This window comes from Oryzias latipes, chromosome 15 (assembly GCF_053564925.1).
Source record: "Oryzias latipes strain Hd-rR chromosome 15, Olatipes_Hd-rR_3.1".
NCBI lineage: Eukaryota > Metazoa > Chordata > Actinopteri > Beloniformes > Adrianichthyidae > Oryzias > Oryzias latipes.
In genome coordinates this window covers 19,080,840-19,108,020 of record NC_136251.1, presented here as the reverse complement: position 1 = coordinate 19,108,020, position 27,181 = coordinate 19,080,840, and the positions used below count along the sequence as shown (strand labels likewise).

Genomic DNA, 27,181 nt, shown 5'->3' with positions numbered 1-27,181 from the left:
GCTGATAAATCTGCAGTAACTGTGTGATGCTATCATGTTAATATGGGCCAAAGTCTCTGAGGAACGTTTCCAGAATCTTGTTGAATCTATGCAACGAAGGATTAAGACAGTTCTGAAGGCAAAAGGGGGTCCAACCCAATACTAGCAACGTGTAGCTAATAAAGTGGCCAGTGAATGTAATTTAACCCACATTTCTTCAAAGTGATTAGATTTAAGAGTACATGTTCCACCACTGACCAAAAGAACTGAACTGTGGTCCATCTGTAAAAAGAGGGGTCGGTGTTAAACAGTATGTTCATTTTGATGGCGTTGACTGCAGTATAAATCCACACCGACTTTGAAGGGCAACGGAGAGGAAAAACTGAATTGAAGAAATGCAAACTTATTTGGTCTGTTTCAGCCAGTGGTTTGCTCAAGAATGTTCTGTATAAAATTAAAATCCAACCGCATTTAGACCAAAACTTACCAATCATTTAGTTTAAAGGAATATCTCAGTGTAAAAACATCCACTTGTTATGCACGTGCTTTAAGGATTAGCTCGTGTTACAGGTATTTAGTTAAAAAAAAACATACATCTAACAAACATTGTGGGTTGTCCACCTTAAAAGTAACCAAAACAAAAACCACAAGTGCCAGCATAGAGCCTTGAGGCACCCCTGAGGCACTAAAACCTCATTTTCAACAAATAAAGAAAAGAATTAAGATAGACATAAAGCTAAATTTACTGTGAAATAAATCAGGATTTTGATGTTTTAACAGTCACATGTTTTTAAATACAAGTAATCACTAAACTTCCTTTTAGATTGGACTACTTGTCAGGGGATCAAGCATCCGTTTTATTAAAATGAAACAGTGATAACAGTAAACTGGGAAGCGGAAGGTACAAAGTAAAGTGAGATCAGCTGGGGGGGGAAGTATGCTAAAAGTGCTTATGGACAGTAGAGTTAAAATAGATAGACTGGAAGTGGTGTTGTTCAGTAAAAAGAAAAAGGCTCCAGGTTACACCGCTGTGAAGTGAAAGCAGAAGAAAAGACTCCTACGTGAAAGGAATTAATTGGCTTTTCAAAATAAAATGTAGCAAAACAAACACTTTTGGTTAACCTTGATCCTTCGTTTTGGTTAAAATGAAAAATTAAATTAATCAGAATGATGAAGGTCGCAGGTTCAGCTCCCGCATTGCCTGCCCATGTGGCAGAGTCCTTGGGCAAGATATCAATGGGAATGGAACTTGTGACTGTAAAGGGCTTTTAATAAAAGGTAGAAAAGCACCAAATACTTTTTTTCCTATATCAATGGCCAAATTCCTATTTACTTAAAAAAATAAACATTTGGACAATTCTTATGTAATAACTTACTCTACCAATAATGTCCAAATAGGTTAAGGAAAGATAACCTTTTGTTTTGGTCCCATATTAAAGACAATGTAAAAAAGTCTATTAGTACAAAACTGTTTCCATAAGTTACCAAAGTTTAATTATAAATCAATGCAAGTGTTAGAATTAGAATAACTTTTACATTTCTCTGTTTGGAGTTTGCCGAGCGGTCGGGAAACCAGGCAGACTCTGTATTTACTACATTTGGTGACAGAATAGAGTAGTGGAGTAGGCTAATTCCATCCCCGCTCATGGAGGAACAGCGCCAAAGGCTTAAATGTCAGAACATGTCATGGCACGTCACCTTCTTCCCTTTCCAGCCACCTCACGATAGAGCCCCGAGTGTTTATCACGGCCGCTCCAACATTAATAACGCAGATTAGCAGCTTCACCCAAATGTCAACTTCCCTTCAGGAAGTATGGCAGCATTAAGCAATCACATCTGAACTCTACGTTTTGATTTCACTCCGGTTTTATTGGAACATGCATGTGGAGGACGAACGCTTCAGTCAGAAGAAATTTCTTTTCATGGTCCATCAGAAGGTCCATTATTTGGCTTTTATCACCTTTTCACTTATTGATCTTGGAAAGTAAATTAGGTTTTCATTTTTCCACCACATAAAAAGTCCAGACTTCCTGGAAAACGAGCCCCCAGCCTGCTGCTTTCATCCTCCAAAAAAAAAAAAAAAAATTATATCAGTACAGTCGGGTATTAAAAATTAATAAAGACAAACAACATTTTACTTGAGCAGCTCTGGAAAAATTCCATTTTACTCCAAGGCCACAGTTCCACCTTAAATCTAGAGCTTTCCAGACCTTCACTTACGACACTTTCAACAGGTTTTCTATCATTTGAGCAGGTTTAGCGGTCAACAAGCAAGCAGCAGGTATAGATTTACAGCCCGACTTTCTGTGAAAAACATCAGCGTTTTCAAACATTGATGAATAATGAATGCTGGAGCATCAACAATTTGCACATTTTCTAAAATTGCTTCAATCGGCAAGATGAAGATTCACACACAGCTTCATATAAACAGTAAAAACCAAAGAAGAAGAGACAGAAACCGGGGGTTACAGCTGGATGTGCAGCATTATAGCTCCACGTTTGGAATCACGACTGTAGACTCACTAAACTGACCTGTTTTTAAAAGAATTAAGCCGTTATGATTTCTGGTGAGGCCTTATCAGAAAATGTCAGTAGTTCAGTTTCACGTTTCTTAAAGCTAAGAAGAAAATCTGTTTCTAATTGCAATTATTCTTAATTAAAAGCATCTCCCTTTTGAGTAATAGCAACAAAAAAAAACAAAATAAAACACACGACAGCAACACAGAAAGTGACTAAACACAACAGTGGAGATTGATGAGAGAAATCTGTCTTTGATTAAAGAAATGTTAAGAACCAACAAGCAAAAAAATCAACCGCTTATTTAGATAGGACTTTCTGAAATGTAAAATATAATTAAAAGAAGCATTGAGATCTGAATAATGATTGGAGGCAGCAAAGATAATATTTTGGCAGGAGATGTAGGAATGTCAATTTCTTTCCTGTTTGTTCTAAGACATTAGTCTGCAACAAATGAGATTAACATTCAAACAAGTTGTTTTTTTAAGTGCAGTAAAGTGCAGTTTTCTCAGAATATTTATATAAATATGAATGCGCTGTCAGCTGAAGAAGACGACGGACGGTCTCATAACCTAGTTTCAGTCTGGAGTAAAGGTTTCAGCCGTTTTATCAGGAGCAAAGATGCATTTTTAGTCAAATTACTGAACTAATCGTTTGCCTGCAGCCACCAGTTTACAGCTAGAATTGAGCTATTGTTGCAAAGCAGAACTGGTCAGTTCTTGAAGCGGAGAAGGTCGTCAGCCTTCATCCTAAATGTTAATGCTGATTCTTTCAGTAAGCTTTATGGCATAAAAACAGCTGTTGTTTGGAAAATCAGTCCTCCGTAGGCGTCACTATTCCTCCACGTCCCTCTTGTTCGGTAAAGACCGTCTCTCATAGTCTGACTGGAACACCGCTTTCTCCTCATCGCTCTCATCTTCCTCCAGCTTCTTGCCCTCCATGTACGCTGGCCGTTCACCCACTGAGGGCCCCTCATCATTGTCCTGGGACACTTCGTAAATGGGCAGTGGGGAGCTGCGGGAGTCGTAGTTTGGCGTTTTGATCTCTACATCCTCCACGTCAGTTTGGGAGATGAGCGGCGTGGGCGAGGAGGGCTCCACCTCCAGCGGGTGGATGGGGTCCTGGACTCCTGGGATGGTCGGCGGCTTCACCGTTATGAAGCGTTTCTTAGAAAAGCAAAGGCTTCGTTAGGAAGGAAATGCACCAGAGAAAGAACTAATTTGAGGCGGGGAGACGATCGTACCAGGATGTTAGGCAAAGTCGTGGAGGGTCGAGTCTTTTTACGGTAAACCATGACCAATATCGCCATAGCAACCACCACAGTAACAACAGCGACTACTACAATGATGTAAACTACACACAGAAAGGACAATAAAAACTATGTTTAGTCCTTATAACTTTACAATGAATCAAAAAGAAAAAAGAATTTCACTCAACTGTAAGGTTTCTGTTCGTTTGGAGGCTGGACGCAGTGATTTGTAGATTTCACCTCAGTGTTCAGGAACTGGCCGTCTATATCCAAACAGTGCTTCTTCTCTTGGGGGTCTAAGTGCACATCTTTCTCACACATGCGTTCGTCACAGTAAACCGTGTCCGTCTGCAGACACAGAAGACTGAACATCACCTGAATGCAGCCAAACACTAACAGCAGCTTCCTCTGAGACTTCAGAGCCTTTGCAGATAAAGTACCATCAGGATGGGAGCGTGGGGGCGGGGCGGGGGGGGGGGGGGGGGGGGGGGGGGGGGGGGCTCACCTTTTTGTCAACAGTAACATCGTATTTGAAAGTTGGGAGTTCCCTTTTCCTCTTCCGTTTCTTACAGCTTTGGATTTTGGACTTGTAAAACTCCCAGGGGTGCTGGAACTGGATTCGGATTTGGCGGTCTGGTAGAGGAGTGACAGTAAGAGGAGGGAGGTCCACAGAACCTAGAAGCAAAACCACAGCAAAAATCAAAAATAAACTTTGTTTCAGTGTCACCAATAAGCTTACTGCACTGGAGAATCTTCATTCCAGATGCAGCACATTAGGGGAGTTTCAAAAGAGCAACAGTTGTTAGAAAAACACACACAAAAAAAAACATAAAAAATAAAACCAGGTTTCTGGGTCTCAGCTAAAGTAACACCAGAAATATCAATTTGAAAAAATAACTATTTAGTGGGTTTACTTTTGTCTACAATTAAATCAGAACAAATATAAAATGCAGTTATTAACAGTAAATACGTTGAAGCTACTGATATAAAATTAAAAGAGAGTAAAAATCTGATGTCTTCATATTTTTTTTTATAAATTTCATGCTTTTTGGTGTCATTCCAGCTAGCATGTGTGTTTAGGCTCCTAACAGGAGCATTACTCACAGTGCTGGGACACTAGGGATAATTTACTATAGCTGAATTCGACGCCACCATCCGGTAAGGGCTCAGACTGGTTCTCCATCACAGCTTTCACTGTGACCCAGTAGGAATTTTCTGGATCTGACAGATGGGACAGGTTAGCCTCCAGCGTTGGTGGCTCCACCCACAAGGGGTCCGTACAGCTGGACAACAACAAAACCTTTTGTTAAACATTTACAAACAGCCAAAAAAAGGAATGATTTGTTTGACTGAAGTGCATTGTGGGAAAAAGTAGATGTTTCAAGTATTCCGTTACTGCATGCATTTAATAATCTGTATTATGTTTTATTTATTCTTATATTAATGTTATATCGGCCCAATAGAAATAAATCAACTTGTACATTTCAAGAAAAAAGTATATTTTATAAATAATTTTAGAAATAAGTAGTAAAATAATAGAGAGCACAAACAAACAACGGCCTACATCCTCCATTAAAACGCTGAGCTTTGACAATATTCTGTCAGATGACTGAGGCGCTACTTTGAACAACGGTTCAGCATTGATAACACATGCAGCCATACCCTTTGTCTTCTGAATACGGGAAGATTTCAACTTTAAATTGGAGCCCAGGAGGAAACTCGTCATAATTCCAAGTCAGCAGGTTGTCAAAGTTATGGCAGTGAAGTTTTACATTTGTTGGTGAAGGCACTGTAAAAGAAAAAGAAAGTATGTAAATCTTTATTTATGTAGCACTTTTCACAGGGAGGGACTCAAAATGTTTCACAATGTTAAAACAAGATAAAACCAGAGAAATAATACAAGCTGCTTAAAGCAGGTAAACGCGATCAAATGTACTCAGACATTTGAAGTAAAAAGCCAAAAGCTCTTCTAAATAAAGTCTCATCTTGAGTTTTAAAACACTTGACTGAGTTAATCTGGTGCAGACACAGGGTTCCAGAGTTGGGGAGAATGTATTTTAGGAACGCACAAAAGATTCTCATCATTGGACCTCAAGGACCTCGCAGGAGTGTAGGGAGGTTAAAAGGTCAGAAATATAGTTGGGAGTTTGTCTATGAAGGCTCTGAAAACTCAAATTAAAATCTAATCCAATGCAGTGATAAAAGCAGAGGGGACATCACCGGTAGTTCACATATTGGTTCCGGTCAAAAGCCTTGCTGTCGAATTTTTGGACAAACTGGAGATGTTTAAGAGACGGTTTGTTAAAACAAGTAAAAGGAGAGTTACAGTAGTCTATAGGAGAAAGGATACAAGCATGGATAAGAAGATTAATGTCAAATTGAGATATAATCTTATTAGTTTAGCCATGTTCCCAAGGTGATACAAACAGCATTTTACTAGTAGCTTCAAATGGGAGTCAGAAGACAGATTTGTTGAACAGAACACAGAGGTTCCCGAGATTAGATTAGACAGAGAAGCTTAGCCAGGGTGGGTATTTTAGCATCAGCTGCAAAAATGCATGTCTCTGTCTTTTGAGGGTTTAGAAGTTGTCATGTAACCAGACTTTGATGCCGGGTAAGACACATTATTATAATTGTTTCTCCAAAGGAAAAACTGAATGTCATCAGCATATATGTGATATATGAAATGTGAGGGAATTTGCTGATGAAAAAGAGAGAAGCCAGTGTTACTCAGTTATAGGGGAAAAAAAATAAAATCATTCTGAATTTAGTATAAAACAACATAATTGATTGGCTCAGATTTAGTCTTCATTTTTATACTCTATAATTCTATGAATTAAGACTATATTAAAAAATCTTTCCTAACAGTTTTATTTTGCAACGCTGGGTAGTGGTGAGGTAGTGATGCAACCTCACCACTAGAGGGCAGTGAGGATTAAGCAACACGGCTGAGCACAGAATCAGACTAGGATTCTGACATTAATGCAACTTCCTTAACCCTACAACACTTTCGCTATAAAAAGTTACACCATCACTTTTGGCACGTAATTTTTACCTGATAAAATATACCCAACAAAAAGTACTCATCATAAAAATAGATCAAAGCATGACAACACCTGATAAATTAGAGTTTTCTTCTTTTTTCCACTGTGGTATGTGCAATGAAATAAAAAGTAAAACCATAGGAAGTTTCTAAAAACATGCTCAAAAATTACTGAAAACTTAGGAATTTGAGAACAAAAAAGTCCTTAAAAATAATAATATGATACTGGAAACTTGGTCTTTGGTCCACCCATGTCCAGGACATGTGAGACTTCCATGGTGAAGGCACAGACTCCTTGACACGGGACACATTGAAAATCATGTAAATGTAGTGTTGCTTGGGTGAAAATCACCCGGTGATAGAGCTATAGGGTTAAAGACCCACAGAAATAGTGTTTTTAACATGTCCTTGTAACCTTTTTCCGACAATGGAGGACATATATAAAGACAAATAAGCTTAGAATTTCTTTAAACTATTGTGATTTATGAGCGGAAGAAGAAATGCAGTTTCAAAAAGACTAACTATGACGTAGAAGCTATAATCGGCAGCCCACCATCTCTCTGCTCTGCTCCATTCTGCTGCATTTACTTGAAAACAAATAGATCCATTTTCTTCTTCGTTTTCCTCGTCTGAGCTGATATCTGACTCAAAACTACAACTGCTCAAATAATGCTCACCATTTTTGTTGAACCGATAATGTTAGGTCGGAGTGTGAGGGGTTGTCAGCTAGTGCACGACTGTAAAAAAAAAAAAAAAAAGAGGGATGATGGGAAATGAAGAGGCTTGCTCCACGCTACAGCTGGGCGATTGGACAAAAAAATAAAATCTCAGATTGCTTCATACCAAATTCAATTTCCGATTCTTATGAATTTTTTTTTATCCCTCCCTTTAAAATAAAATATTTTATTTTAATATCTCCTTTTGAAGTTGGCCCGAACACAAAGTGCAACTACAAACAAGCTGCAAAACAGTTTGTACAACAATGCAGCAGGTTTTTTGTGAGCTACCTATAGCTTGAGAATCTTGTAAAGAGAAACACTTCTTGTACTCTACAGAGTACTAAACCTGGGTTTGAGGGGTGGAAACCCACGCTGCAAGACGATTCTGCAGCGTGCAATTTGATGCTCAAAGTTTGAAGTTGCAAACCCACAGACCAACATTTAATGCAAACAAAGAGGACGTTACCACATTATCAAAACATAAGATCACATAATTTCCAGGTAAATCTCTTACTGATCTTTTACCAAAAAGAGTATTTGCTCCTTACTTTTGGTGTTTTATTTTCCATCACAAATGAGTTGTTTTCTTCAGCAGAACACTGTGCAGACAAAAGCCCCCCTCTGCCCCCCGCCTGAGGAAGGCTAGTCACCTGTAGCCCGAAGCAGCTGAATAACATTTTTCTTCAATTTTTTGTAAGAAATGAAAATGCATAAAAGTAATTAATATATGGTATGAGCAGGTCTTGAATGACATCCAACTGTAAAGGCAAATTAAAAAACATGCTGAGAAAACAACCACAGATTTACCACGGGGAGGCAGATTGACTAACTTTGCACATGTCGTTATAATGGATGTCTTGTTCATACATTTTGTTGTATTTATCCGCCACATCTTAAAGTCGGTTCTGACACTGGTCCGTGGCTGCATCCTAACACACGAAACAGTACGCTGGCATAAAATCAGCCATCTCCAAACTGACATTTTTTATTAAACTTTCTGGTTGCAGCTGCTGCTTGTGTACCTCATGTGTGGACAGTAGAGGAGGATCGAATGAATTCTACTCTCCACATGGCGAGTAACGTTTACTTGCCAAACAGAAAAAATGCATGTGCGACTGGCGAGCATTCATTTCCAACCCTGCACAGAACCGAACCAGTTCCTGTTTGGGGAACAAGCTCCTCTTTGCAGGCTGCCATGTTCACGTCTGCGTGTTGTGAGAGGCTGGCGGGCTGACTTTACTCTGAATGACAGAAGCCCAAGAGAGCAGGGGGATGGAAGAAAAAAAAAATTCCCAACAATAAATGTTTCTGAAATTTGAACTTAATAGATAAACTTGATTTATCACCGAGCACGAAGTCAGAGGTGAATCTCTAATAAACTCTGCAGAAACTACGTCCTAGAAAACAACACAGGTTTTTGGATTTTTGCTAAAAATGTCATAATCTTCATTTAAAGAACACTGGGAAGGAATGCTTTTAGAAAAGATCAACAGATGATTGGAGTGGGACTTTAACTCAGGTCTAAAAACTTTCACACATTCAGGAAAGTTTTGGTGCTTTTTATGAATATCTTCCATTTTAGATTTTTTTCTACATAAAACTTCTACATCTACTCTCAGAAAAATACTTTCCAAACATTAAAGTCATCATTGTTCTGAATTTTCAGAGTAAAAGTAGAATTATGACTTTTAACATTTAAAGCACTCAAGCAATACAATGTCATAACTTACTACCCGTTTTAATCAGAACAAATATTCCAAAACTTGAGACATTTTGTTCATTTCCCCATTTCACACATAAGCCAGTAGCTTTCTGGCAACAAATGATTCATATCTATTACACAACCTTGTGACAGCACATCCTGAGAATTTTTTTTCTTTTTTGACAAGATGATAAGAACTATTTTACAACGATATGACCAAAAACGTTTTTTGTTTTTTTTTTATATAATAAAAACTGCAGCACTCAAGATACTTTTAAAATCTATAGCATAGGGTTGGGTATCATTAATAATTTCCAGAATTGATTGGATTTGATTCACCAGAGCCTGTAAAATTTGAAATAATGGAATGAAATAATAAAAACCAAAGAGATCAATAACACCATACAGTGTCACATGGTTTCTCAAAAGGAGAAGCTCCGACGAAAATGAGCAGATCATTATGTTCTGCCTCTCCTGGAGGGCGTTTCAGCTCACGCTATAGCATTACACTTCATTCTAGATGATTTGTGCAAAAATAGTGCTTTGGACCTCAAATGGTTACTTTAAATTCATGCCTGTGAGTATATAAAGCTGTTCATTTAGTCAGCAATGTGTGGTTAGGCCGACCAATCATTAGCATTAGCCGTCCTATGGGAAATTCAATCATACGTTAGCATCAAGCTAGCAAACTTTGGCTATACTGCTGTTATGCATTAGGTCATCGCAAAAGGAAAGGCATAAAAGATCGATTTACTGATTTATTAAGCTTGGATTGATTCAGATGGGTGGATAGATTTCATCAACCCAGCCCTACTAAAGCATGTCCATGCTCACTTGACATTTTAGCTTTCAGCTGTGCTCACAGCAAACATGTACAGACTGCTACATAACTTGCCCTACATCTTAGATACAGATAAGGGTACAGAAGACAAAAAAAGAAAAGAAAAACAGCAACAAAAGTTGAAACCACATTTATCACATACAAGATGTGAAACTTTTCTTTGGATGACATTGTTAAAGGTGAGTTTTGAAATCGAACCTGGGCTTGCATAGGAGTCAACATGTGAGTGCAACATAAAGAAAAAGGCGGTTTCATTTCCTGTGTGAAAAAACACGAGGTGCCTGAAACTCACCAAAAACACTCCCACATGCGCACTACCACACACTTGACAGAAAATCACAGGTGGCAGCTACTAGACTGTAAAAAGAAAATGTGATAACCACAACAGTAACTTTGGTTGCTGAGGCTTGTCAGCCTCATCTACACCTACAGTACATGCTTATTTTATGAGGATAAACACGAGCACGTGAAGTTAGAGCGATCTGGTGAAACATCCCACAGAAAACGGAATAGAAAGTACATGAGATCAGTCAAAAAGGAGGTCGCTCATCGGCAAAACATTTCTCAGCAGCAGACTGCAAAAAAAAAACATGCCAAATTCTTAAAGGTCCTATACCATGCAGAGTCAACTTTTTGAGATTTTAAGTGCATTATAATGTTCATGCTTCGCTACAAACAACCCTAATGCAGTGTTTTGATTCATCCACGCATTTCTGAGTATTCCTCTAAAAACCTGCACTCTGAGCACCAGACCCTCCCAACCCACGGAAGCGAGCGGGTTTTCATGAGCCGACGTAGACCAGTGAGATTCTCAGGCTAACACAAACACCCACTGCAGAGCAGTCGCCGGTCTCCAGTAGTGGCCGGTCTCCTTGACCGATGGCCAAGGAACGCTCGTTCGATTTAGCGTTTAAATTTAGGGGTGGATCCTAAACATGTCTGAGAATGGCCCAAGCAGATGGATGATACTGAAAAGATGGCAGCAGGAAAAGGAGCAAACTATTTCCTGGTTGAGAGGCAAAAAAGCAACGAATTAGAAAAACTGGCTTGAACAGAGATTGGTGAACAAAAAACGGAAATGTGCCTTCAGGAAAATGATCCGCATGAAAGCAAAGAGGATTTTTGATACAGATGTTGATGCTTCAAAGAGAAAAACATTCACAGTCAGTGCCAATCACTATATAAATTCAATGTTCTCATTATTTCAATAAATCCCGAAATGTTTATCTGGTGTTTTCTGCATTTGTGACTGAATTTCACCACAAAACAACCCAATTAGCCATCAGCATGTTGTCTGTTAGGGATTAACGCCGGGGTTACTTAAGGCAGATATACAGTATGCATATCCATCTTGAAAAAAGTTTGAATGTTGTTTGTTTTCGTGGGAAAAACACAGGCACGCTGCTGAAATCAGCTCTAGGATGACGCTGTGAAATGGGCATCATCCACAAGGAGGGAAAGGCGGAGCCTCAGAGATTGAGTCGCCTTACTTCAGACTACGAAGAGTTTACAAACATAACTCATCTTTCATAAATAATGTCTTCGTTTTTGTGCCAAAGGTAATATATTTTCATATATGTGGCTATAGCTTAATCTGAAAGGCTTAAAAAAAAAAGCATGGTATAGGTCCCAGGGGTTGACATAGCCCAGAAATTTGCACTGGCCCACAGGGCCAGTAGTTTTTGAAACTTACTGGCCCTGCCTGAAAGTTACTGGCCCGACACCGCGCATAGCGGGACCCGCCGCTCCGCAGGTGCTTGCAACTTTAGGGGGGTCCGGGGGCATGCCCCCCCGGAAACTTTTAATATGGTGCAATTTGGTGCATTCTGGTGACATCACTTATTTCTACACTTTTCAATGACTGAAAATAGACCATATCAAACTTAAATCTGCTCTAGTCTGTTTCAGATGTTTTGAAGAGAGCACTGCAGTGTAGTAGGAAACACTAGTTCAGAAGTTTTCATGGTGCTTCTAACGGCAAATATCACAATAAATCATAAACCTTAAATGTGTTAAAACAATCTAATGGCTGCTTGAACCATTTAACGAATCAAATAAATCCCTTAATGCATTTGACCAATCGGATGGACGCCTTCACATTGTTGACCAATCAGATGGAGCCCTGTTATGTTAGATGTTTGTAACCTATGTCAACGTGGGTCATTTGGAGTATAATTTTTAAACTGGGAATGGTTATTTGGTTATTTTGCTGTTTGTTTATATACCGCAAATTATATCGTTATCGCAATTTTAATCTCTGATATCGCATATCGCGAGTTTTCCTCATATTGTGCAGGTCTAACTGAGATCATTCAGCTAACTAGAAATACTTACTGCTTACAGTGTTGTAAAGAAAAACAAAATTAAGTAGTTTAACATTCTACTGCATTTGAGTCTGAGATTCAGGTATTTGGAGTTGCCTTTGATTCTTTGACATTCATCTTAAAGCTTAGTGCATACAGTTTCATCTTCAATGCATTCATTAAATATCTTGCTGTCCATACTACTAATTATACCCACTACTCCATCCAACATATTCCTTTCTATTCCTGCCATGTCTTCCACATCTCTGACATGCTTCAGTCTCTCTTCAGTGACGGTGTCGGATTTATAATCAAATGTAATAATAACCCACTGGCTTGTGCCTTCGTTGTTGCTGTTTAACATTGTTTTGTATTGAATTGTTACATTCAATAAAGTTTGAAAAAAAAAAGTAGTGAGCGCGTGCCGCGTGGTGCTCGGCAGTGAAAGCCGCGCGCGCGCAGGCGGGAGAGAAGGAGAAGTGATCAAAGGTTTCCCATAGAAACCCTTGAAGTCTGAACACAGGACTAGCAGAAAAACTAAATTATGAAGACGAGGTAAATCTACACGTTTTCGCAAAATTTACTTTATTGAAAAAGGTGAAGAATGTATAAACCGTTAGATATTTTAGTGGCCCGAGCGGACAAGTGAAAAGTAAAGTCTTGTGATCCGCACTGCTCGAAAAACAGGACCGGGCCAGCGGACAAATGGCTATGTCGAGCCCTGGGTCCTTTAATGACCTGTTTTAGTTTTACATTTTAACAGTCATTTGGGTCAATAATCTCCATTGAAGTGTCAAATCTAGCTCCCTATAAACAACATAACAAAAGAAAACATCGCATTCACGTCTGCTGAACACCCGGAACAAGTGTCCATCTGTCCATCAAGAGCCTGGAACACCTGAACCTGCTTACAGCAGAAAGCAGGGCTGGAAAAACTGGATCTAATAGACCAGGATTGGGCAGTCCTGACCTCAAGGATTTCTACTTTTGTGCTTTTAAATTTGATTTTTTCGCTTTCATTGTTGTTCATCCAAATGTCCCAATTTGATAAAGACTGCAGGAAAGGCCTTTCCAACAATGACACATCATAACAGTAGTGCACTGATGACTCAGGGAGCTCCGCCACATTTATTAGTCATCTATCAGGGGTTTAGACAGAACAAAAACACACATACCATCATCATGCTTTAAAAAAAAAATCTACTGACAGACACAGCCAGCAAAATCTAACTCATCTGAGAGATCTGTTAAAATACTGGCCACACATTACCCAGTGACAACTGTAGTTTTACACTTCAAATGATGTTGTTCACCATTTTAATTAGAGGTTTTTAAAATCACATTTCCACTGAAAACCATTAATGTTTGCATATTTGTAAACACTTTTATAACAAAGTATACAAAGGTGGAGGTTTTGCTGATGAAATAATAAACATGGATAAACATTCAACGTAAAAAGAATTTTTGTACTCCCTTGGTTCACACGAGAGGGTTTTTTTTAACCAAAGAAAGGACTTCCTTTACAAATGAAATAATAGACACAAGTCTAGCACAATGGAAATGCTGGGATTTTTCCAGCAGAAAAGATATGATGTTTCCTTTATAAAAAAATAAAAATAAAAATCTCCATTGGTGGGAAAAAGCTTGCTGCCCAGAGAGAGAAGTGAATGTCGCCTCATCAAGACAAAAATGCTTTATTCTCGAAAGCATGTGCACAAACAAAATGATCAGATTTTTGAAGACGGATTAAGAATGTAAACAACAATGATAAACCTTCACAGTGGTGGAATGGCAGTAATATGAATCAGGTAACAACAAATCTGTCTAGTCGTTTCTAAAATAATTAAAATAAAATTGGATGAATCTGCATTGAATGTAATTATCAGTGAAAAACCTTAATAAGTTTTCAGTTGTCAAATTATAGACTTCACTGTTCATTACCCCTTGGCTTTGTTTTGTGGGTAAATAAACGGTTTTTTCGGCCTTGCCCTTGTTCTTGTTGAACACAGCTTGCGTATATTATCTTGAGAAAACTGAAAAAGTTACACTGATGACATGAGCAAAAGTTAAGCAAGAATGAAAACTACAATGAGGAAATAAGTGGTAAAGTGTCATTTCAGTACCTCTTTAAGCTGACGGCTGTGTTTCAGCGGTCACGCGGTGTTTGTTTGAATATATTTAATAAATGTTTCCGCAGATTTTTAGGTACTTTCTTTGTTGTTGTTGTTGTTGTTTTTCGGCTGAATTTATTTACAACTATCTAAAATTACTTTTAAGCGGAATGAACATTAATATAATGCTTAAAAGATCAAGTTTATGCATTAGTTCATTAATCAAAAAACGCTCGCGGACGTCGACTACTATGATTCGGTATGCTAACCGTTAGCTAGCCCCCAGCTTTCCAGCGACTATTAGCATTCCCATGCAAACACGCAAACAGTTTGTTTGACTATTTATTACTATTTGAGCTTCAAGATAATACATTGTGTTGCACTTTTTTCCACCGTCAACAAACATGGCAACATTAAAAAACAGAGCAGCCCTTTCACGGGGCTTTGCTAATTTGGGCGACACAAAGGACTCACCGACGACGGCCAGCGCTACGTCCCACCATAGGAAAAACAGGACAGCATGGCAGAGGCCTGTCATTTTAGTCTTTAGGCCGGTGGAAGCGGCGTCTCTGAATTACACACATATGTAAAGGAAAACGCAGAGACGGCACGGTTAGAAACGGAAGCCGGGTGATTTCAACAGCCTCCTGTCGCGTCTGAACAGCAGTCTGAGGAGGGTTTCCTGCATCTGCCTTCCCATCATGATCCACATGGATACTTCACGGACCCGCTGGATTTTTCACTGCCGGAATACACAGAAACGTTCTTGAACTCCATTAAGGCACGTTTTTGTTTGTTTAAAGTAAAGGTTAACTCAAACAGCAACTTCACATGTTTTTCATTTCACAAAAACATGTATTATAAGACTTTAACAAATAAAGACGATCATGACAAACAAGTTATCTGTTTTACCATATCATTTGTTTATCATGGATTAAAATAGGTCCCAAATAGAACAAAATAAAATATGTATAATTTATCATGACCATACACTCACTATTAGGTACCTGAAGACTTTCACACAAATGCTATTGATGTATTTTATTTAAATTTTCTCTCTCTCTTTTGTTTGCATTAAATAAATATTCCATCCATTCGTTTAAAATTTGTAATCATAATTTATATTATTTACCTAAAATGCACTGATTAAATTGAAATACTAATTTTATTTGATACAATTACAATTTTTAAGCAAATTTGTCTTTGTCTTTAAGCTGTTTGTGAATCTTAAAACACATAAGTTATGCTAAAATATAAATTTTATAAGAAAAATAAACTTTTATTTAAGGGAAGGGAAAACAGCAAAATGTCAGGGCCACAGACAAAAGGCGGAATTTAGCATGACAATATGTCCAACTACAAGTGAATGCAGCACAAGTTGCCACAGGCTGTCAGCTTGCGTGGAAACCACCGGTCATTCCCGCACGTTTCCCCCAGAAAACAACATTTAAACAATCACGTTGTTGTTTTTTTGCTTCTGACAGAAACTCAAAGGCAGAAATGCAGTCAAATATCTCATAAACACATTAGAGATTCTGACAAATCGTTTTTCTCAAGTGGGAAAACTGAGATTCTTGCAGGATTCCTGAAAAAAACAAAATCGAAAGTTTTTCTGTGAAGCGTTGTGTATTTCTTTACATTGATTTCCCCTTTCTATGTTTGATCAAACATAGCTTCCTTTAATTTGAAATCCATTTTGCTCCAGCTTTCAGCCTTGGACCCTTCCCACATTCTGACGTCAGCTGGTGTGAGTTTTCTCCCCATCCCAGCGTCCATCCGACGCATTCACATCAGCCTCCCAACAGGGATGTGAGGTAAGTCACAAACCACCATTATAGCGGCGAGGAAACTTACTATATTACCTCAAAAGCGCTAAAACCAAACTGTTGTGTTCTAAAAAGGCATGTTTTAGCTCAGCTGTGCCATCATACTGAGGGAACGTGAAGCAATCTCATGTTACATGGCATGGTTGTACATTCCTGAGTTATGTAATACAAAGATTGCAATGATCTGTCTTCATGGACAAGAAACAGCATTGATGATTTTCCATAGATGGAATTTCACTGCTGCGTGGGAGTTTTAAAAGGGTTTTCTGAGTAGCTTTATGAAAGCTGACCCACAAAAAGACAACAATCTGCTGTTTGAGGCATTCCAAGTTTCATTTTAGTACTTCCTATTCTCAGTATTTGGACATATATGCATGTCTTGCATTGTACCTGGCTCTGATACAAAATAGGACATAAATTAAGCTGTATGTCCTCTTTATAGCTTCTCTGGACTGTGCAAAGTGTCTCTGATGGTGAAAGTAACAATTTTCCTGCTCACATTCTCTGATCGATAGTTCCTAACTAAACTGTGAATTTTGCTTCTATAACTGGAACGATCTCTTAGGTCTTTTTCAAAAATAAAGCTTCATGTGTGTCCATAGCTTGCACCAATAAAAACACCTTGGATTTCTTTGCTTTACCTCAGGTTACCTTTGTCTTGTACGGCAACAATGGTTCAATTGAAAAAAGGTTTTGTTTTGTTTTTTGTAATATTGAGTCCTTGTCATGACTTGTGGCCCATTTTGGATGTAATCTAAAATAATACTAAACTAAATGAAGATTTTCTTGGAACTGCTTTTAATCTACTACAGGGGTCAAGGGTTAACAGAATTAAGGATAGCATAATCTTACTAAAGTGTGTGTAGTTTTATAATCTTTTTTTGTCATTCAAGCCTGTATTCGCTGAAAGTCGCCACATATTAATGCTTAGGTTTTTATTTGAGAGAATTAAAAGTTACACAAAGTTGTACAGATTACAATAGAGTTCAAAACATCTGAACAGATTATCTGATGATTTATTGAGATTTTTGTTAGTCCTCATACAAAATTAAAAAGAAAACTTTTCTTTCTTGTTTTTATCGGAAACATCAAAAAAGCAAAGACAAAGGAAAGAGTTATTTCCCAATTTTTATTTTACAAAGCTGTTTCTCTGTAATATAACAAAATTACATTGCTGCTTTCACTTAGTTAAACAAACTTATTTTCTTTTGCTACACCCTGCTCTTTTGCTTCAACCTTTTCTTGTACTTCCTATTGTTTGTAAATCGAAGAATAAAATACTTAAACTTTTCCCAACCTTTTTGTTGGACCAAAAGTGTCGAAACATAATTGGACTTTGGAGACAAATTTGTGCTTTTATTGTTTTTACCCGGCTGACTGGCTGAACGTTTATTGAATTTTGAAGAAACTGAATCCATAGTTTTGGCAGAGAAGTAAAACCTGCGAGTCAAAAATGCTGCAGATAACAGTCTCTTTGTTTAACCTAGCCCAAGGCCAGTGGAAGAATGTAGTGGTCAGCTCTGTCCGGGCGTCAAAATAAGACACAGTGTCATGCTCCTGCCCTGATACCGATGCCAAACCAGGAAACCTACCCAGACCTTTGGAGAAGCCAAGATTTCAAAACACTGTTTTCTCTGAAAATTTCAAAGCGGTCTTCCTCCACAGTTATAATTTTCTGACTGTGCGCGTATGTTTTTGCATGTGTAATTCAATGAGGGCCCGCCGTGCCAAACAATGTATCCTCATGACTGTGGTTCAGGAAGAACACACCCTTCACAGGCCTTTTGTGTGTGCGCTCTGATCCAAACCAGCTGTCGGCGTCCACAGTGCTTTTTTTCCTCTTTCATAATGAAAAAAAAAAAACACATTTTGATGACAAATACATTAGGGAGGAAACTTGAAGCATTTCAGTGTGCTTTAAAGCAGGAAAACTGTTACGTGATAAACAGGAAGGGTTTTTTCAATAACCTTTGCTTTGATTTAAACACCAATGTTATCTCACAAACTATTTACCGGTATTAGTTTTAGATGTCAGTTGTACATTTCGTTTCCCACTTCTTTATAAAGATTTTAAAATCCTTCATTGAAAAAAAATTGCTGTGAAGTGGAAGTTCAAGACAGAAACTTCTGACCCTTTTGAATGATACACAGAAGTTTCATTTTTATTTTTACTCATCTTGTTATAAGTTACTGTAAAAACGTAGGGACATTTCCTCAAATATGACTAGAGGTCCCTTTTTTAGTTACCATAAATCTGTGATTAAATTAGTTATGGTTGATGCAAATATTTAGTACTGGAAGGGGAGTTTTGTATGCTTGCAGAGAGAAAGAATATTCTGTAGTCAGACTATATCTGTATTTACTCTTATTGTAGATATTTTTGTTAAATCTGATGCACAGAGACTGAATAAACATCCTTTATTCTAATATTGGATTCTAAGGAGTACTGGTTACACTAAACTCAACCTTGGAATAGATTCTAAAGGTTTGTTTTAGTATTAGGAATATTAAGAATCATTGGTTGTTGACTCTTTTTCTCCAGGCTGAACACTGAAGGCCTCATCGTCTTCACAGCCACTCTTCAGCATGTCTTCAGGGACTCCCTTCCTCTCATGATGCCTGTCTTAAACCCGCCTTCGCCTTTCCTCTCCGCCCTGCTTTGTGTCTCTGTGCTCCTACATCCATCGATCCCCCATCTGGTTTATGTCACCCACAGCAGCTTCTTCCACTACTCCTGCAGCCAGGACCCTCCGCCCTGCAGCACCTCCCTGCTGACAGACTGCTGGTGCAAAGAAGTCCAGCTCTCCTCTCTGCACCGTCCCCAGTCGTACTCAGCTCTTGCTTTGCAGATGAGACATTTAACTGTCTGGTTCACATCGCCGGCCAACGCAGCACGGCTGCTCAACCACTCCAAGGTGAAACACCTGACCCTGATCCACTGTGGGCCTGAAGGATCCAAAGGATCGGCTTTGCTGTCTGTGGAGGGGCATTTCGTCGTGCAACACCTAGAGAGGCTGACAGTGGTGAACCTGTCAGAGGGACCGTTTGGTGTTGCAAACAGAGCCAAAACCACAAACTCCAACCCAGAGAGAGAATACGGGTCTCACTTAGACAAAAACAGATTCAACTTGGACACCAACATGGATTTTATCGAAGACGCGATGGGAGATTCTTTAGCTGCGTCCTCAGTTCAAGTCCAAGACATCTTTCTGGGGAGGGAGCTCGGAGCGGCCTATCATGAACAGGCCCGTCTGGGAATCATTAACAGCTCCGTGCTGGACTGGGGGGCGATGGCCAAAGCCTATACGGTGAAAACACATATAGGCAGTGACGGCGCTCTGCCCTTCCCTGACTTGCACTTACCAAAACTACCAGAGACATCTGAGATATACGTCAGCTTTGTCTACAGTTAAAGAAGAGCTTAATGTGAATATTTTATGTGAATATTTTCTAGATTAAAAGACTAAACTTCCAATCAATCAGCAAAAGAAAGCGTACCATAATATTTTTGAAATGGGACATAAAACTTGTTCAAGTGTAAAAATTCTCATAAGTGAGGATCACAGACTCAAAACATATAACTAAACATATCCCATAACTACAAGGTCACAAATGAGAAAAAGCTCATGCTGAGATGGTCAGCTACAAATGCTATCGTTTTCAGGCTGTTTTATGATGTGTGTTGCAATGTGACGTTTAAGAGGATTTGTCAGCGGATTCCGTTTTGTTTGTAACAAAGAGTCAGCAAAAACCAAAAAAAAAAAAAAAAACCCTCAACACTTTCAGCTGATTTGGACATTTTCTTGACCATGTTTTCCTTCATGTCAACTCTGCGTTCTCACTTCTGCTTCCTTCAGTCCTTTCTGAGTTTGAGGCATCAACTGCTTTTGTTTTTTTAGATGGTTGCATCAGTTTCTTTTTTAAGTTATTCCACAAGGTGGCAGCAGATACATTTGACCAAAAACCAAATTGAATCTCAAAAAACAGTACAGTATAATTTTGTACATTTTTGAGCAGCTTGATGAATTAGCTGTAAAACAGCTGACATGTTCTAAAATAAATAACTTATACTCATCAGTAGATGAAGAAGCTTTGAAATATGCATATAAAAAACCCTCAGATTAGATTAAAAATGATGAAGTCATTTAAATCAAGCATAGTCAGGAAGGAGTTAAACAAACAATGAAGCAAAATTCTGGTAAAAGAACTAAATTAACGGTACAATAAGCAGAAGTCAGTTGATGTTAGTGCTAACACAGACTTTGGCTAAGCTCAGCTTAATGTAAATGTTGATATTTTGGTTAAAGCTATTGGTATTTAGCTGAATAATGATTTTTTTTTTTTGTTAAAAAAAGAGAACACCCGTCTTAGCCAGTAGCAAAGTAAACAGAGAGAAGCTGAATCCTTTTTGTCTAGGACTGTCTGTTATAAAATACAGGTTATGCGTTCTAGGCAGACACAAAAAGTGTTAAGCCCTCAGGTAAAGGACTTTTTAGTAATGCATTTACATTTTTTGCTCTTCAAACAACATGCTCTTCCATGTAAACCTTTTTTTATGTGAAAAGTCTTACTAGATGATTTAATTGTTTAAAAAAAAGCTTTGAAATACAAAAACAGTCCTGAAAAACAATTAAATACTAAGGAATTATATTAATATTAAGTGAAAATGCTGTCAAATATACATTTTTCTATGGGATTACTCACATCAGAAACTTTAACTACTGGCTACTAAGCATAACCCTGAACAAATAATTTCAATCAGAAACAATGAGCCAGACACCATTAGAATAATAAAGCAGGCTTCTATTTAATCTAGTAATGTAAATCTTTATTCTTTCTTTTTAATATAAATATTGGATTTCAGTTCTTTTACATTATAGAAACAAAATAGCTGGTAATCCTGGGTTTTCTCATTTTTGTAAGAAAGAAAGAGTTTGTTTTTTGGAATAATTTGGAAACGAATTCAAAATATTTGACCCGTTTTACCAAACAGTGAAGTTGTCGTCACCCAAATATAAGTTCTAGGGGTTTTTGTAGATTAAATCCAACAATTTCAAATGAATGTGTTTTAATTTCACAAATTCTTGGAGTGAAACTTTTATTCTCTCTGTTATCCACTCCTCAAGTAATCTAAAAGAAGTAATTCCACATAAAAGGAAGACAGGTCCTATATGAGGGGCATTTTCAGTTTGTTGAAACTACTTTTTTTTGGAACGCTTCGAATTTTTTCTCTTTCTTAATGTTGAAAATTTTTCAGTGTAATATTTTTTCTTATTTAATTAAAAAAAAAATGTTACATTTACTTTATTTAGGATTTGTAAAAACGACTTTTGAAAAAGAAACAAAGAAATGATCTGGACCAAGGGTAAAAAAAGAGGGTCCTGAATCTGCTCCAAACCCCAGGAAGTCATAGACAAGTCCTGTCAGGAGCTGCAGCGCACTTCACCTCTGCATAGACCTCAGCATCCCTTTAGCTGGTTTGCTGCAGCCCAAACCTCATTCGCTGCTGCAGCTGAAACTCATCTGTTCACAGCTCAGGTCCCTTCAGCAGATCCAAGGTGACTATTCCATCAAATGTGATCTTGCAAAGGTGCCCTGCAACATTTGTTTCTTTTGTAAAAAATCACACCAACTGTTCCCACCAAGCTGGTTGGTTGCTCAGTCCAGTCTTGTGTAGGTCTACAACATTGTCTTTGACATCTTTGAACATATTGAGAATTTTAAAAGCTGAGTAAGCCTTTTCTTTTTTGTGGGCAGGTGTCTTTTAACCAATTTAAGGTTCGGAGTACATTAATTATAAGATTTATGCTAATCTTAGTTTATACCTTCAACGAAATGCTCTTTGAAGGCCCACAATCTAACTGATTGACGAGCAACTGAATAATTACTTCAGACAGGTTGGCGGTCTGTCGCAGGGCCACAAATCACACCATGAACACTCACATTCACACCTAAAGTATAGACAATTTAGAGTAACCAATTCACTATGAAGCATGTTTTTGGACGGTGGGAGGAAGCCAGAGTCCCCGGAAAAAACCCACACATGCATGGGGAGAACATGCAAACTCCACACAGAAAAGTCTCTCACTGGTGTTCTGCTTCAGAGCGCTAACCACTATGCCACTGTATAGCCACCATTAAAAGTCCATTTAAAAAAAGTTTTTCACTGCTTTTTCTATGTTTCTTTCTGTATAAATGCCACACCCCTTTAAACACCGGCAGTAATAAACCCACTTGTCTGTTTGTGTGTTAAAGTGTGGGTACAACGGAAAGGTACTGTAGATGGGGGGAGTTGTAATGGTTTGTAATGAAAATTCTAACCACCAGATGGCAGTGTGATCTATTTCCCCGAGGCTGGGACAGAATAGAAATATCAGACAATAAAAAAAATGCAGCTCAAAGCTGTTTGTATCACAGCAGGTTTGACTGTAAAACAAAGGGATAAGTTGACCTTCATGATCAGTGTCAGGTCTCCATCTGGAAGAAGCTTTGAAGCTCCTGAACAGAAATGGGAAAACACGATCTTTGTTTAAATTGCTTGAATTTCTTATTTATTTCAATTAATGAGCTATAATTCTAGGCAAAAAATGTTCACATGAAACTTTATGCATCTTAAGCAAAAATAGAAGATTTTACTTAGAAGCACCCTCTGCAGTTTCCTGCGTTCCTTTCCTTTAGCGTCGTCATGGTTCAAACACCAAATATTTACTCTGCAAACTTTTCCAACACAACTTCCTGTGTCTTAAGTTTTGTGTACATGTCTGCTGCAAACATAAAAACATTCTGCCTTGTTTTCTTATGGTTGCGAATTATTTTTCTGTTTCAAATTTTACAAGTCATGAAGATTCACAGAGGACAGCATCTCACTCCTGTAGTTGTTTTGTAGGAAATGATTAAACAAACTATATTAGGGACACAACACAGCTGATAACATGATCAAACTACGGCTAAAGTCATATTTTAATTCAACGTTGTGTTCCTCAAAAGTCCTTTAAAAAAATGGACAGCTTAAACAATTAAAAAATGAGTAGAGCAAGGTAACTCTTACCTTCTTCAATGCAGAAACACTAAACAAAAAGGAAAAAAAGAACATCCATCCATCCATCTTTAGAACCTGCTGAATCCCTTTTGGGGTGAATGGGGTTACTGGAGCCAACTAATGGGCAAAGGTGGAGTACACCCCAATAGCTTGTAAAGTTCCACCACCAACACACACTCACCTAAGTGACCGTCTAGAATAAAAAAAATCCATCGAGGATTGGGAGGAAGCCGGAGTGAAAACCCACGCATGAAGAACCCACAGCCGGGATTTGAACCAGGACCATATCACTGTTAGGTGACAAGGCCTTTGCTCAGCAGATGAAGCGGTGCACCCACAGGGGAAGTTCCACTGCCTAATATGCTAACATGAGGCTTCCATGTTTTAGCATGTTGTTTGACTGGTCAGCATGTGACAGAAATAGGTTGAGGCTTTTTTCTGTCCTGTCTGTCCTGAAAATCAAACTGATCCAATTAAGTTAATCATTAATTAAAAAAAAAAAAACGAGTTGGTGAAATATTTAAAGTTTTAACTTTTGGTCAACTCGAGACAAAATATATTTTTGAAATTACTCATCAAAGTAAATGTTCTTTATTTATTATTGCATTAAAACATTTACCCTGAAAAACTTTTTGCATTTAGACAGTTAATAAAAAAAAACTTTAGGGAAACATTTTGAATAGTTTCTGAATGTTGATTAATATGTGAAAAGTAGATAAAAGAATATGCTTATTTGCTGCTGCCTATCACCTTTACAAACGTGTGTTGTTGTTTTTTTAATTTAGTCTAACATATACATTTTTTTCTTATATTGAAAATGGTGATTGTGTTGATTATTTTGTAATGTTTTGCACGTTTTTTTTTGTATATTTGAAATAAAAATCTAAATCTAAAAGGAGAATCTAAATGGTCAAATAAAACAAAGCAGCAAAAAATTCTAATAAAATAAAAAGTAAAACAAAAGGTAGGCTAATTTAAGGAAAATGTCCAAAGGTATTTTGGTCAATAATAGATTTTTTTCAATGAAAATCGTACTTATATGTTATAATTTATAATATTTAAGTAAAAAAATATGTTTATTTTGTTATCTTGTTTGAGCATTGCTGCCAAATGACTGCTATTAGGTTTTATTTCACATAAAGGTTAGCTCAGTCTGAAGCGTTTAAGTGTTGCTGTTGTGATTATGATGTTTGCACGCAGAAGTGCAGCTGGTTTTTGTGCATGTCCGTGATTTCATGTGTGATTGGATAATGGCACATGTGAGGAGATGGCGAGAGCGCACGTGAGTGAGGAGGAAGCGCTGACACCTGCTGGAGAGCCGCCTATTTGCATGATAAAGGCATTGAACGCAAACTGATGCCGCCTGTTGATCCCGCACCTGAGAGGGTCAGCGGTGGTGGACAGAATCCAGGATTTTCAGATTAAAACACATCCAGGAAGAAAAGAGCGCATAGAAATTGATTATGGCGCATGTGAGATGGGGAAAGATTTGGGGATTTATGTGGGATTATTGGCAATTTTGCAACACTTTTTTGGATATAAGTAAGCTGAAAAAATGTGAACATCCCATTTTTAAAACTAAAAAACGTGTTCCTGGATTGTCAGTTCCACTCTTCCTCTCCTGCTTCCCTCCACCAGAGTTTTGCGCCACGCTGGCACCGTCTCCTCACCGGCAGTTCAGCAGTAAAACATTTTTATAATCAGCCGTTATTGTTCGCCGCCTCCTTGTGGGAGATGCGCCCATGTTCATTTTTTAAAAGGGCAAATCAGCCATAATTCAGTTTATAAACTGCGGCGCGCGGGGAGAAATGCCTGTATGAATATTCATTAGAGCCCGTCCGAGCTGCCAGGCTCGGTGATTCATTAGGCATATGTAAATATCACTCACTTTAATTGGTCCTAAACTGACTCAACATAATGTTGTCATTAGCAAATTATTACTTATTTGTGATACTAATGGTACGGTGTTGCGCACAGACCCAGAGCTTCACATGTATGATTGCAATTACAGCTCTTTTTATTCAAAGGATGCCCGCAGGACCTGATGGATCTGCATCCTGTGAGCGCGCGAGTTTCGTGGCACGACAGCGGCTTGAGTCCATCTAGAAAACGCATAAGTGAACTGATCAAAAAACACTTTCTTTTGACCTTTAGCCTGAGAGGTGAGCATGTTGTGTTATAATTGATCATTAAAAATATAAGTGAGCGTCTGGATTCCAAAATAATGTTGGTTTTGAAGGGTGAAGGGTTTGTTAATGTCCACAAATCCAAGAGGATTTGTTTTCACAGGTCTGAATTCATATGTTTGAACAAACTATATACAAGAACGTCTGAGAGAAAAGAGAAAGAAATGCAAGGACATGGTAAATGACAGTGGCATTCAAAAAAGGACTATTTAAAAGCACAGAAACCCAGTTGAAACCAGTTGAAAAATAATAATTATAGCAATAATATCACAAGCTGTCAAACCTTGAGTTAAAACTGTTTACTGTTCTAGGTTTAGTTTCGTACAACAGAATTGTTGTCTCATTGTGTTTAGTCATGTCTGTGAGCCCCAGGTTTCTCAAAGCTAGGGTTGTTCAAATGAGAACAACATGTCAGAGATGTTCTTAGTGCTAAGCCATGCAGAGACTTGCTCATGAGCAGAGCTGGCTATTCTCTGAGGGACAGGAAGCCAGAGTAAAGACCTGAGGTAGGATGTGGTTGTACCAACCAGTGTTCTGGATAAACTGCAGCTCCCGTGCAGCGTGTTTACTGAGTCCAGTGAACCAAAAGTCATCTAATCTGGTGGAGATGAACATATGAAAAAGTCTCTCTAGGCCAGGTTTTAGACAGTACCTTTTATTTTGTTAATGTTCTCTAAGTTACATCCGGATAGTGTATTCAGAGGATGCCAGCTGGACTTTTATGATTCATCTAAAAAACTTATTTGCCATTCATCTTAGCAGCTTCTATAGTTTTTCTCAGATGAACCTTTCAAGTTTAGTTCCACTGAAGAACAGAACCCAGTGAAAAGATGACCTGAATGACCTGCTAATGATCTTCGTCATCGTGACCGTTAAAGTTCAAGAATCTAAAATTATACCAAATAAACTTTTAAAGTTTTAATTATTCCTATATTTGAAAAGGTTATCTGTTTTTTCTGTTTTAGCAGGAAGTTGTTCTACTTCCATTTAGAGATCTGTTGGATGCAGTGACAGAATAAGTCCACTCGTCTTTTTTTCACCTGCTGTGAGTGAAACATAAATCTGAGTGTAGTGTGCAGAGTAGCGGCAGGATCATATAAAATCTGAGAACTTACTTATTCTTATCTGAGAGTATTTGTTTTTGAATTTGAGGTAAAAGATCTGTTATTAGACTCATTATTTTTTGACATCTGCCCCATGATTGATCTTAGATTCAGTTTTTTAACATTACTTAAGTTCTCAGACAAACTGGAACACTTATTTTTTTCTTTATAAATAGTTTTTCATGATATTTTATTGGTGGAAAACAGAAGAATATCCACAAATTATAATTCTTTTCATTTTAAAAATGAGATCCTGAATTTTTGTTGTAAAAAGCCAGTTTTACCTTTGACTAGTGTTTTCGTCTATTGAGCCGTTTATCTTCAAAGAAAGCTCAAACTCATGGGGTTCACACTACGCCTCACACTAGTTTACTGCTGTGACCAAAAAAAAAAGTACTGCTGAATGCGTTTAAAATGAAGAGCTTTTCTACTTGCCACAGTCTGCCTGACACGGCTCGGTTTGGAGTTGTTTTATAGAGGCAGCAGCAGTTTGAAACAACAACCGTGACAAAACAGGCCCACTAAACAGAGGGAGAGGCAGAGATGAATAACAGTTTTTGTGT

General features: G+C 38.0%; 2 protein-coding genes across 3 annotated transcripts; one reads left to right on the top strand and one right to left on the bottom strand.

Moving 5' to 3' along the window:
* Nucleotides 1–1,827: 1,827 nt before the first annotated feature.
* On the bottom strand, nt 1,828–15,156 carry ifngr1l (interferon gamma receptor 1-like). Of its 2 annotated transcripts, none has more exons than XM_023963264.2 (7): nt 14,943–15,154; nt 5,408–5,535; nt 4,850–5,028; nt 4,251–4,420; nt 3,934–4,093; nt 3,740–3,849; nt 1,828–3,662 (listed from the first exon to the last, which is right to left on the bottom strand). In XM_023963264.2, the coding sequence occupies exons 1-7, from the start codon at nt 15,000–15,002 to the stop codon at nt 3,330–3,332; spliced, it is 1,140 nt and encodes a 379-aa protein (XP_023819032.1). In that variant the 5' UTR covers nt 15,003–15,154; the 3' UTR covers nt 1,828–3,329. The 2 variants fall into 2 exon arrangements, with proteins under 2 accessions (XP_023819032.1, NP_001348094.1); NM_001361165.1 differs by having other exon boundaries at nt 1,832–3,662; nt 5,408–5,534; nt 14,939–15,156.
* Nucleotides 15,157–16,154: 998 nt separating this feature from the next.
* On the top strand, nt 16,155–19,782 carry si:ch73-52p7.1 (uncharacterized). Its single transcript, XM_020700433.3, has 2 exons — nt 16,155–16,278; nt 18,833–19,782. Exon 2 carries the CDS (start codon nt 18,903–18,905, stop codon nt 19,701–19,703), a length of 801 nt encoding a protein of 266 aa, XP_020556092.1. The 5' UTR covers nt 16,155–16,278; nt 18,833–18,902; the 3' UTR covers nt 19,704–19,782.
* The last annotated feature ends 7,399 nt before the right edge of the window (nt 19,783–27,181 follow it).